General features: G+C 44.3%; 1 protein-coding gene across 1 annotated transcript; it reads left to right on the top strand.

Annotated features, from left to right (window-relative positions):
• Nucleotides 1-139: 139 nt before the first annotated feature.
• Nucleotides 140-3,681, top strand: HMGN2 (high mobility group nucleosomal binding domain 2). The gene is made up of 6 exons (XM_042793658.1): nt 140-262; nt 1,099-1,143; nt 1,498-1,527; nt 1,849-1,899; nt 2,258-2,353; nt 2,761-3,681. The coding sequence occupies exons 1-6, from the start codon at nt 248-250 to the stop codon at nt 2,794-2,796; spliced, it is 273 nt and encodes a 90-aa protein (XP_042649592.1). The 5' UTR covers nt 140-247; the 3' UTR covers nt 2,797-3,681.
• The last annotated feature ends 9,545 nt before the right edge of the window (nt 3,682-13,226 follow it).

Below are 13,226 nucleotides of genomic sequence, written 5' to 3'. Positions count from 1 at the left end.
CGCCCGCTGCCCAGACACCCGCTCCGTTCCCGTCTTCCTTCCCCTTCCCCCCCCCTCCCCCTCATTTCTTCCCCCCCCCCCCCCCCCTTCCCCCTTTTCTCGCCGCCGCCCCGGACCGAGCGCGCTCGGCTTCCCCCCCCCCCCCCCCAATTCCTCCGCCTTCTCCCTCCGCCCCCTCACGCCGCCCAGCCTTGCTCCTCTCTCCCTCACACATACACACGCACACCCAACACGCCCGCACGGAGCCATGCCGAAGAGAAAGGTACGTGGCGCCGCCGGGCCGGGGGGAGCGGGCCGCCCCACCGCGCCCTTCCCCGCCTTAGGGGCCTGCGTTCTCGCCGACCCCCCCCCCCCCCCCGTTCCCGTTGCCGCCCGTTCCTGTAGAAGCGGGGGCGGGACTACGCGCTCATTACCCCCCCCCCCCCACTTCGGGGCGGTAACGGTTGCGAGGCGGCGCGCGAGGCCCCAACGGGGACGGGGGGGTGGGGGCGGGGCGGTGCGGAGACCGTTACCGGCCGTGCGTGGGGGGGCTAACGGCGGCGGGGCGTGGGGGGGGGGGGGGGGAAGGGGCGCGGCGAGCGGCGCCGGTCCGATCCGGTTGGTTTTGGCGGGAGGTTCAGGGGAAAGGGGGGAGGGGGGAGGGGAGCGCCGGTGGGGCGGGAAAGGGCGGGAAGCGGCCGCGCGGCTTTGCCGCCAAAACCGCCGCCCCACGGGGGCAGCCGTGGGCGGGAGCGGGGCCTCCCTGAAGGGGCAGCGCCGCTCCCCCGCCTCCCCCCCCCTCCCCAGCCCCCGGGGGAGGTGTCTGCTCCCGCCCCGCTGTGAGGGGAGGTCGGTGCGGGGCTTCCGCCTCCGCCCGGCCCGGGGATCCCCCTCGCCGGCCCCTCCCCGAATGTCGGCGGCCTGCGGAGCGCCCAGGGGCAGGTGAGGGGAACCCCGCCGGCCCGAGGCGCGGTGAGGGCCCGGCACCCTCCGGGAGCAGGTTGGGAACGTTCCCTTTGCAGATGGGGGGCGGGGGGGGGGATAAAACTAACGGCTGGTGCGGGTATGGGGGCTGAGCGCGCTGAACTTGTCGGTACGACTTAACGGTTCTCGTCCTAGGCTGAAGGAGATACCAAGGGCGATAAGGCCAAAGTTAAGGATGAGGTAAGAAGTTCAACATTTTGAGAAAGTTGGATCATAAAGTGTTTACGTTGGAAGATGAGGTTTAACTTGAGCAAAATAAAGAACTGGGGAGCAAAGGGAGGGTTGGTCTTAATTCAGTCTGACTTTCCCAAGTACTAACTGTCTTTTAACCATGAAAAATCTACATAACTATTGTTAGCTACTAACAGTGATTTAAATGAGATAGTCTCATGTTTCCTGAGAATGTGGAAAAAGGAACTAATAACATAAACATTAGTTCTGGGATTTTACTACTTTAAAATGAGAGTTACTTTATGAGTTTTTGAGAATTCATATTCCACCACATTAAATCCAGTCATTTTTCTTTTTAAACAGCCACAACGGAGATCGGCAAGGTTATCTGCTGTGAGTATTCTCTTGCTGAGCAGAGATGTCACAACACTTGGTAGTTTTAAGCTTGAGTATTAGGTACTGCATCTGTGTGAGAACTGTAGGTATTCTGGAGAGACGCATTGTTCAGTTGAAAGAAAGTTACTGGCTTAACAAACTGCCCCATTGTGTGGAGCTATGGGAGTGGTAAAATAATTGACAAATCAAGTGCTTCAATTTCAAATGGTCTTGATTTGCTTTCCTGAAACTAAACTACATAGGTTGAATGTTCTAAGAAAGTAGTATGTTTCTCTTAAAATAGTTCGAATAACACAGTGTGGTTTTTTTCATTTACAGAAGCCTGCCCCTCCGAAGCCAGAGCCTAAACCTAAAAAGGCAGCTCCAAAGGTGAGTTGTTGTGTCAGCGCTATTACTGAGAGGTAAATGGGTTATGAGGTTTAGATTTGTCTAGTAATAACTAATAGAACTTTGAATAGCAGCGAACGTAGTGACAAAATTGAGCTGTATTGTCACTTCTATAAAGTTGTGCTGAAAACTTGTTGAAGTTTACTAAATTTGCATTAAAAATACCAAAGTGAAGAATCCTTGCTGTTGTTGTGAATCTCTTAAACACACAAATGTTTGAGTGTTGCGCATTTCGGGACAACATCCAATGTTGGTTTTTACCATTCTAGTTTTTGGATTCCTGTGGCTTAATGACTGGATGTTGGTAATTGTAATGGTGTACGTCATCTTCCATTTACAGAAGACCGAGAAGTTGCCCAAGGGAAAGAAGGGGAAAGCTGATGCTGGCAAGGAGGGAAACAACCCTGCAGAAAATGGAGATGCCAAAACAGACCAGGTATAACAGCGGGTCTGGCAGCTTGTCTTACATCAGCCAATTACTTTTTTCCATATCAAACATAGACAGGTCTAAGCTTGTGCTAATGAAGGATTATTGCTTGATTATTTAGACCTGTTGCTTATGACACCACATCTGTAGATGGGGGGGTGGTGTTGCTTGGTTGGTAAAGAGTTAAAGGTGTCTGTTTGCCAGGTGAAAGTTCTGCCTTGTTCTGAAAATGCATAATTTTTTCATATGATAAAGCAACTTCAGGTTGCCTCTTACGGAACTTGATGTTAGATTTCATTTTGTGCAGCCCAGATAATACTACTTCTGCTCAGAGAACTGCTGTTAAGAAAAACGAGTTGGCAGTTTTTTGGTGCAAGTGTGTGGTGTATATTGACTGGTTCCCCTTTTTCTTTTAGGCACAGAAAGCCGAAGGTGCTGGTGAAGCCAAGTGAAATGTGTGAATTTTTGATAACTGTGTACTTCTGGTGACTGTACAGTTTGAAATACTATTTTTTATCAAGTTTTATAACAATGCAGAATTTTGGTTTACTTTTTTTTAAGCTATGTTGTTAGCACACAGACCGCTTCGTTGTTGTGTTTTAACGGGGGGGGGGGGGGGGGGGGGCAGTAGGGACAAATGTCACTTAATCTATTTCTCGGAACCTAAATTTTAATAAGAAAAGTTTTCCCAGTCCCCCAGTTTTTGGAAGAAGGTCTCTTCCTGAATAGAGGAGGAAGGGATTCCTTCATGCTGCATGTTTGTCAAGTTCTGTGAAGTGCATCCAAGTGAACGTGGAAGCTCCCAAGATGCCTGTTGCCGACTTCAAAACCACAGTTTGTAATGCCCTCTGTATTTCCTTTTGCGTCCTTGTTGTCTGCCTCGAGCCTATCACTCCAAAATACGGCAAAAAAAGGCATTTTAGGACTTCTCGCTCTAAATGCATTGTCAGGTGATCCGGACTTCTGGTGTCTGATTTGGGATATAATGGCTCTGAAAGGAGCTGCACTTCGTCTTTTATATTGTGGATCTTCAGATTAAGAAACCTGCATTTTAATTTTTTTCCTCTAAAAGTCAGGGTAGGTTTGTGAAGAGTTGTTAAACAACATGCTAAATGTGAAAGTGTCCACCCTCACTCTAAACTTTTCCCTCTACAAGTACGAAATGAAGATTCTTCAGTTTTATAGCAACTTTTACGTTTTGGTAGTCCATGAAGGGAGGGGAGTTTGACAGTTGTTGTAAAATGTTGCAGATTGTAGCCCATGTCCTGCCTAAATTACCATGATTGTTTATGAAAAGTACCTTTAATAAAGCTGGATACGGTTTGGCTTGGACTGTTCTTAATGCTTTTCTAATTCCTCTTGCCTTTATTTCATCTCTGGTGTGGTTAATGTCAGAAGAATACTTGCTGTGTACATGTATGCATTTGTATTTAGGCGATGTTTTGCTAAATAGTCAACAAACTTGTTTTAAGCATCTGAATTCAAATAATTCAGTCTTAATTGACAAGTGAACAACGAGATTTCCTTACTTTAAAAGCTGGGTTGCTGCAGGATGTTTTGAAACTCTTGGCTTACTAAGAAGCCCGACATGGAGCACATAAGTGACTACTGAGATAAATTACCTTCGTTATTGTCTAAAAAGTAGTACTATACAAAAGGGTAAAGAATACAGCAATCTTGCAGTCACTGTGGAGAAAAATAAATTCTGGTAAGCTTTTCTTGGTAGCGAAACCAGAACTAGCTCCATAAAACTGATTATGTGTTAGATTTCTGCACTTGAGCCTGGACATCGTTGCTTCTGCTAATCAAATACAGACTTTGCTGTGGTAGTGACTAAGCAGGAAACAAGATTTGTTGAGTAAAAATGCACCATTTTTATAGTTACTACTTACACTGTAGAGCAGAGCCAAACCAAAAACTCTAATGTGCAAATGTCTCCTTCAGTAACTTTCTCAGATGGAATATTTTTTCCATCTCTGTTTGGCCTTTCCTGCGATTTCAGTGTCTGTTCTCGATTAAGTTCAGTGACCTGTTGCAACCTGTGCTGTTTTCAGAGGGAATCCAATGAAAATGAGCAGGGCAGAGTTTCACATCAAGAAATTTTCAGTGTCTAGAGTGCTAGAAGTGTATTCTAGAGGGTACAGAAAACAGCCAGTTTGAAATGTACCAATGTGAACTGCTTTTTCATCTTGCATTATTGTAGCTGGTGTGACCTGGATTTGCTCTAGCACATCGTAAGAAAAATAACGTTTAATAATCTTGCATGTACCCCACCCAGAAGCAGCAGCTTAGAAACAGCCAACAAAAATACTGACCACTTGCTTGAGCAACCAAGCAGTAGGATGCAGCTGCTGGAGGCTGCAGGAACAGAGAGAAGAGGCTGTTAACTTCCCTGGGACGTTCTCCAAGAGGTGCAGTTTGTGAGAAGCCCTGGGACAGCCCTGTGTGGAGTGGAGATGTCGGGAAAGCAGACAGTCAAGGATTTACAAGAAAAAAGCTCTTACGGTACCATGACATTGCTCCGGTTTGCTTTGCCTCTTTTGTGGAAGAGATTTGTTGTAGGGAGCGGTTTGAGCACTTCAGCAAGAGGCCAAATTCTGGATTTCCCGAAATCTGAATTTTCAGGTACCAGAGGGAGGTGATGCCTGAGGCTGTGGAGGCTTGGTCACAACCTGGATGATGCTGTAAGCGTGCTCTGCTTAATGAAAATGTAATTAATGGTAATGATACATTACATTATCATTACATTAATGATAATTACAATATCATTAAAATAATGTTTTAATTAAATGTTCTAAAATCGGAAATTTTGATACAGCCTACTTTGCTTTGCTAGAGCCATATGTTGTTGGGCTCCTACAAAGAGAAGGAGCAGCTCCAAATGAGCTGGGTTTTGAACAGGTTGCCAACTGGACTGCTCTGGTGTTCTCTGCGAGAATCTTTGTGGTTGGAAGGTCTCTTCATCCCCTAGTCATTAAATAAAGTACTGCTAATGAAGTGTAATTGCAGGGTTGCTTTTTGTTGAAGAACTTCCTGTTTAACTATTACTTGATCTTTTCAATACCTAGGAGTCTAAACCGTGTGTTGCCATCCTGTGTGTTACTGTACAGGACAATTTTCTCCAGCTGAGCAGGAAAATGATTATTTTATGTGGTAACTGCCACGTAAGTTTCTCTGTAGTTACTCAGCTGTGCTATCTTATGCTAACCAGTGAACTTCCAAACCTCATTACATCCCAGCCGCACTGAATTGACTGCCTTAATGTCTTTCCCACACATTACTTCATGCTGATACCATAGTATGCTTCGGAAAGTATCCACGCTTTCATTTTTGCTACAAAACTCCTGTATTTTTCTTTATTCTGGTGTGGAATCTACTCGCTGATCAGAACCTCCCCCTCCTCTAACCATGTAAAAGTGGCTAGAGAAGGTGTAACCCCTCCCTGGGTGATCTGTGCTGGGGCTGCATGAGGGGTCTGCCTCTTTTTTTCGCCACATCTTAAGAGACACGTATATTTACTGCTGCAAGATTTGAACCTCTTGCTACATCTAAGGTGTTTCCCACTGGACGTGCCCTTGTGCTGGAGTTGCTGGGCTTGACTTGACATGCAAGGCTCCTCTATTTCTCTTTAAGTAAATAGAGGGTAAAGGATGCTAAAGACAGTAAATCCAACTAATTAGTTCTGTAAATTAAAAGCTAAAGACCAGGCAATGCTGTGCTGCAATCCATGCGTGTTTAGTGGTTAGAACAGCCACAAATCTGCATCTCCAGCTGCCAGAACGCCTTAAGCTAAAAATAAGTTTTTCTGTTAAATCGTAATCATTTTACATGGAAAATTGTCTCTGTGTATCGTCTGGGAATGCGATTTATGCTGCCGGGTGCATTTAAAAAGCTGGCCTGTCAGGTGGGCTTTGCATTAGCATGTGTTTTGTCCTATTTGAGCTTACAAAAACTGGAGACCACCAGTGTTTGATGGAGACAGCTAACGTGAAAAGCTACCCAGTCAGTGATCTCCTGCTGGAGGGTGCCAGTGCTACATGGTAATGTGCAATTATTTTCCAACTTAAAGGACAGAAAGCATGCTATTTCAAATCAAGACGAGGGTCTGAGCATTGAAAAAACCTGGGAATGTACAACATTTGCTGCTTGCAGCTGATGATTAGGAAAGACCATGGATTGCATTGATTTTAGGTAAAAATAAAAGTACTAGACACAGAGCACTGTCAGAACTCAGTTGAATTCCTGGGCTCTGCTCAAGTATCCTATCTAGGAGTTGGTCTCAGTTGTGGAAGACATCATTCTCTGTTTTTTGTCCACTATTATTCAGTATTTCTCAAATGGGGATAATCTTGAGGACCAGCAATGACATTTTGGAAGGGTAAGTAAGCAGGAATCTGGGTAATGTTTGGACAGCTGTACCATTTCATTTTAGGTGGTTACTCCATGTCTTAAAATCCGTGCTAGGCTGTTAGGCAGTGCTGGGTACGTTGGATGTGTCCTTAAAATAAGACACGAAAGCGCTTTGTGTCTCTGCTAATTACCCTAGTTCTGAACATTCACTGTCAATTTACATGATGATTTTTCTTGTTCTGCTGCCTGATACCTTTCCCGCCTTCATTTTTTCCATTGTCTTACAGAAAAACTTGACTTGCATGAGAGATGTACAGCGAACCTGATGCCGGGGGAATCTTGCTCAGAGTTGCAGCTGCCTGTGTGCAAAGGGGAACGGCTGCAGCCAGGAACCAGCAAATCACTGCTGACAATAGAAAGGCAAATGTGTAGGTTCAGTGTTCCTTAGCAGGCCTTGAAGTAGTAGCTGTGTACCAGTATGGTTTAAATCCATGTAAAATTAGTGGCTGTGCCATTAAATTGTTTCTCAGTTTATTAATTTCAGCACAAATTATCTGGGAAATAGACCCAAACTGCTGTTATCATTTATTTGCCTCTTAATAGGTAAGATTGCAAATCATGGCTGAGTTCTTAGCAGTGCTGAAACCTTTGGCAGGCTTCCAGCAGAGCCTGTGGATGACTTCTTTTCCTAATACTTCAGTTTTTTGCTGGGGTCTTAAGAACATTTAGTTTACTGAGAAATGATAGAGCAAAGTCTCTGGACTCCCCAAAAGCAGTGTACTAACTGATGATTAAAACTGAATAGAAGTTAACACGAGCTAGTTGCAGGCCAGTGGGTCACTTACTGTAATCCTACAGAAACACCTTTACCCCAACTGTGTTTTTACTTTCAAGTTAAAGTGGATTTGGCTAAAAAAAAAATGAGAACAAGTGAACTAGATCGTGCTGGGAGGACTCCCCAAGAACAACAAACTCCTGTCCCTGCTCCTCCCAGTGCAGTGCCCTTGGATTAACGGTTTTGAGTTTCAGGATCGTTTCCTCCTGCAGCAGTTTTCATCTTGCATTCACAGAGCTCAATTATATTTGGAAAAAGTGACAGTATACTTCTCCTGTCAGCTGAGCCCTGCCATGGGTGTGTATGAAAAGGAACAAGGAAGGAAAACGGACTAAATTTCACTGAGCGCACCCAGTGAATATTGAGTTGCAGGATCATTTGTGTCAGAAGAATCAACTAGCTTGATGGCACAGGGATTTCATTGTCCCTAAATCATCCCAGATACGGTAATACCGTACCCAGGGACTAATATTGCTGACTATAATTTCTGAGAAATGGGTCCTTATCCTGCAGTTCATAGGGATGAAGTGGAGCTATAGTTAAACTCACAATTTACAATGTGAGCCCATGCTCATTTGCAAGGGATGGGAAGGAGATGGCATGGAGGGAGCTGATTCTAAGTAAAGTTTGATTGAGGCTAATGAGGAGGAGATACCGACTAATAAAGAGCTTTAATAAGTTGGCATTAAGAAGACTTCTGATGTGAAAGGCTGGGCTTTTTTTAAAAAATGATTTTGACAATCTTTTTGGGTTTTAATCAGCTCCTTGCAAAGGGAATTTTTAGGGTGCCAGAAAATCTATGGTGCAGCAAAAGAAATGGCAACACAAAGCATCAGGGAAGGCTTCCTAAATGTGAGATCTAGTAAAATGCATTAAAGCCTCCAAACAAGAACATTTCGTCACCTTAAGAACATAAAACCAGCCTGGAGAGAGTACTAAGAGAGCATAGGAGGAAAGATCCTACAGTGGCTGCAGATGACCCAGGTGTGTAACATCTTCCAAAGCACCCGCAGGTACTTGGAGACTGCATTTTGCTATCATCAGATGCTTAAGCCCCAAACTCTCTAGGTTTCCCCTTCTAAACAGATTCGATAGTGGATTTAACTTTATCTTACTCAATTATCCCACTGAGTTTACTTTTGGACTTTTAATGCATTTCCCTCCAGGCAACAGCACTCCCCTGCTCTCAAGCTTGTTGGTCGCTGTTACTGCATGGAGGTGAGTGTATACAGCAATCGTGAAGCAAGAGAGGAGCTGCTATTAGATTACTATTAATCTAGTTATACTAGATTGATTACTATTTTAGCATTGCCCAGACAGGAGATTTTGTTTGCCTTTATTCTAAAAAAGCGGTATCATGGTGCTTATTGTTGATGGAAATAAGTGTTATCTCAGTACAAGAACTGAACGTACATATATTAGGGGTTCTGAGTCTAGCCTGAGGACTGATTGTAAACTTGGGCAATTAAATTAGTTTTTCTCATAATTTCCTTTTTACTGGAGATAATACCAGGGACTGTTACTGTGTTGTGGGTGTTTGGTGGGTAGGTTTTGTTGGACTGCAGCCTGGTTCAGGATGCCCAGGTTTCCCTGCCATACCACGATCAAATTAGTTTCTGTGTTGGTGAGCCCTGCAGAAATCAAGGAAGGCAAATTCCATTGATACTGAATTAATTTCTCTTGCAAAAAAATACCCGTGGTTTCAAAAGTAAGCTGGATCGGAGGCACATTGGCAGGGGAAAGCTGGATTTGGCAACCTCATGATACCTCCTTGCCACAGCCCAGTGAACTGAAGGATTTGTGTAGTGCTGTTTATCTCATTAACATTGCTGTGATTAACAGCCTATTCCTTCCCTTCACCACACGGTGGTACCAGGAAACACAGAATCCGTGCTTGGAAGCCAACAAATGGCAGGCAGCGTCCAAATGCAGCAGAAGCTGCTTGTTAACAAACTTGGGAGCCTGGAGCCTGGTTTATCACAATCTAATGTGTGTTATTTGCTTTTAAAAAGCAGGAGAAGTGCTTCTCCAGCAACCTCTACCGCCTGGCCCTTCTGCCACCTTCAGAGGATCAGCATTAGACAAAAGATAATCGCCTGAGCAGCGTGGGTTCCCTCTGAGCCTCTCCAGTGTACCTGTGCAATCACAGTATGCGAGTGCTTTCCGGTTGTCGTTATGTTTTTGCTTGGAATCCAGACAGAGTGCTCAATTCATCATCAGTTTACGGGCATAGCTGACATCTCACAGGAACCTATCTCTGGTAGAGCAAGCCTTAGAACTTAGGCTTCCCAAATTCTATTTTAAGAATCACTGGACCATTTCTTTTCTTCCTTGGGCAGTTATTGCAGCTGCCGTGGCACATGTCCTGAAAGTCTAAGCCTAAACTAGAGCTGCTGCTATCCATCTCATCTGTCCTTAACCGGGCAAGGGGTACTTTATTCTAAACCCAGATTTAAATAGGTATCGTATAAGCCTGGTCACCTTTAGGCATGTGGGTATAAACTGCTTATTTCAGACTTCTGCTGAATCTTCAACCTGAGATTACAGAATAAATCATATTGTTCAAAGGAATAATACTTTATTTGAAAAGCTTCCTGCACTTTTTGTCATGTCTCCTTTTGCTTTGGTATGCCAGTATTTTGAGTGCGTGTGCTTTTTCTTTAGAAGCTAAATCTAGGAAATTGAACTATTTGTGCTAATGCACAATGCTCCTTAAAAGTCTAACTGGCATGATTTTTCTGATGCCATAAAACTCTGTGCTCAGTTTGCTAGCCAGCAACTTTTACCAGAATTGCATTTGCCAAGTTTCACAGAACGCCCTCCTGTCACGTGTATTGGGCTGAAGCAATGCCATCAATTGCAGAGAGCTGGTTTTGCTTCACCTTTTACATTATGAAATACCTTAGTCGTTGGGTTGTCTCCTAACACATGCTTTCCATGTTTACCTTTATCAAGGAGCGGTGTGTAAAGATGGAAAGGAAGTGGCTGCTTCCCAGAGTTGGCGGCTTTGCATGTGAAGCACTTGACACCCTCATGATACTTCCTTGAAGTGGATGCAAAACGGAAAGATGAGCTCCTGGTAAAGCAAGCTCATTCCTTCTCTTCAGTTCTCAGTACCTGCTTGGGGCAGGGATTTATGCATTTATTGGATGAAGCGGGCAAAACACCACCCTGAATTATAGGGAAAAGGCAGAAGGCAGAGATTTCTAATCACAAGTGTAAATGTTGTGGCATGAAGATGTAGCAAACATTGAAACCAAATGTTTTGGGGACATCTGAGTGTGCACTGTACTGAAAAATATGATGTACATTTTATTCACATCTCTATTAAACAGGCCCTGTCACCATGCCCCACTAGTTCCTAGATAGCAAACCTACAGTGATTACTCAGTGATTAGCAAAATGAGCAGACCAAGGCTCTTATCCGTTTGCATGGGAACGCTTTGGGAGTTTGGTTTATTAACTCAGTAAATAAACAATTTCTATCAGCAAAGCAAGGATGAGCCAGCCTTTAAGCTGAGCTTACGGTTTGTGTTTGGGGAGGAAAACAATAGGCCAGCTCAGCCCAGAACTGGAGATGCTGATAGACCTTTTCCTTCTCTCGTTCACGGAGCTGGTGGGGCTGGCAGCCCCACAGCCACCTGAGCGAACGTACTGCTTGGACTGGAGTGTACTGGCCCCAGCTAGGTTATGTTCTATACAGTGCCTGGCTTGCACACATGAGTAAACAGATTGTTTAAGGTAAAACACCCCAATGACATCCCAAGGTCCTTCTTGTGTGCCGTGTGCTCGGCACTGGGTTTGTGCATTCACTGCTTTCATGCACCAGAGCGGTGAGAAGTGCAATGATTTATTTTTTGAAATCAAAGGCGTTGGGTTCCAGCCTGGTATGAAGAGACAGTGTCTGAGCAGGTAGCTCGTTACCCAACCAGACGCAGGTGAAGACAGAGCTGTGGCTTCTCTGCACTTGTGTGCAGCTAACCCAGCAGCAGTTCCCATGCACGGTTGCTTTATGTAAGTCTCCATGCAATACCGGGCTTTCCTCACAAGAGGGACTGATTCTTCCAGCACGCCACCTCTCCCACACTCAGGTTCTGCAGATTTCTTTTCAGATACAGCCCCCATCTTACATTGGGAGGCAAATAACTCGATTTTCCCCATGACTGGTGCTAAGAACTGCAGGGCCATAACGGGTAACTAACCACTGCTCCGAGTAGGCTGGTTTACCCTGTTCTTGATCCAGACTGGTTTGCTTTCTGACATAACCCTTTCAATTTACCAAACAATTGATTCTTAAGGCCATAGTGATGATATTTAAACCTATCTGTTTCTGTCTGTATAGTAATGGTTTTCAAACCCATCCATTCCTGCCTGTATCTTCCTCTTCAAAAACGCTCCTGGCAGCAGGTGAGCTTGTGTCAGAAGTGAGCTGGTGATCTTGTAGAAGGGACACTTGTCTGTTGATAATTGGCTCCCATATTAATTTTCAAGGAGCTGCCAAACAGCTGCCAAAAAAGTGTTTTCCATATCTGTTGATCAATATTACCTTTCAACAACTATATGGTGTTACTGAGTGTTAGTGGGTAATACCACTATGTTTCTTGTACTATTTTAAGGACTGTATCATACCACAGAATCCTTACATTTGAAGATGACTTTTGAGTTAAATAACGTAACATCAGATGTTATTTATTAGCCATTTCTAACACACTGACCCTATTTCCACCATATCTTATGCTGGGCTGCTGACACAGGACATTTTTCTCCAACACTGTTAGTGGCTTCTTAGATCGAGGGAGAAAATGATTCTGTACAGACTGTAAGTAGAAATATAAGACATCAGGTCTGTCCAGGACTTTCTGAAACCAGGTTGTAAGCAAATATCTGATTTTCCACAGGAAAAGGGTGAAAGGAGTTGTCACCTACCATGCAAGTCTCACTTTTGCTGTCACTGAAGTCAGTGGCAAAACTCAAACCAGCTTCCAGAGTTGGAGCCTTTTAAAATGCTCACTACCTCTGTCAAAGCCTTTATGGATATGAAGCAGCATGCACTGAAGCTTTTATCTATCCATTGGGTGACAAAATACCTGTTGCATCATTTTTTTTACTTTGTAAATTACTTGGAGATGTACGTGGAAGCGAGACTGGACATCCCACTGCCTGCCCCACTGACAGTGGGGATGTGTCCCTTGAGCACTCTGGATGCTGGAGGTTTTTCTGTGCATTCAGCAGTGTTCAATATTTTTTTTTTCTTTTTAAATGCGCTTATTTTATGAGTTCTTGTATGTGAATGTTGGGACACATTTCTCTATAAAAGATATTTATTCCCCAGTGGTAAAACTTTACCTTCTGAGCAACAGTACCCTCCCCTCTTCACAGTGACAAAGGCAAGACACAGCTGCAGCGTAACCAAGAGATGGCTTTTGATCACATGGATGCCCACAAAGTTTAGCAGAAGAAATATAAAAGTAAGCTTCCTGCTTTTCATCTTAGAAATTACCCTTTCTGAGTAATTCTGGAGTATGACAATGAAATTATAGCAGCACACAAGAATCAGGCAGGCAGATTTTTAGACTGCTAACAGAAAACCCTTTAGGCTGAACTTTGAATGCCTGTATGGGCACTAGGAAATAATTCTGAAAGAGGGTTTTTCCAGTTAAGGATCAAGTGGTTCCTCTCTCATCAGCAGAGGTGTAA

This window comes from Tyto alba, unplaced genomic scaffold (assembly GCF_018691265.1).
Source record: "Tyto alba isolate M040663 unplaced genomic scaffold, T.alba_DEE_v4.0 Super-Scaffold_20, whole genome shotgun sequence".
In the NCBI taxonomy this organism is placed as follows: domain Eukaryota; kingdom Metazoa; phylum Chordata; class Aves; order Strigiformes; family Tytonidae; genus Tyto; species Tyto alba.
This window is presented reverse-complemented; position numbering and strand designations above follow the sequence as displayed.

Coding starts and splice junctions, on each gene's coding strand:
- HMGN2 (XM_042793658.1), top strand. Junction 1,900..2,257: donor CTAAAAAGGCAGCTCCAAAG/GTGAGTTGTTGT, acceptor TTCCATTTACAG/AAGACCGAGAAGTTGCCCAA. Junction 2,354..2,760: donor GAGATGCCAAAACAGACCAG/GTATAACAGCGG, acceptor TTTTTCTTTTAG/GCACAGAAAGCCGAAGGTGC.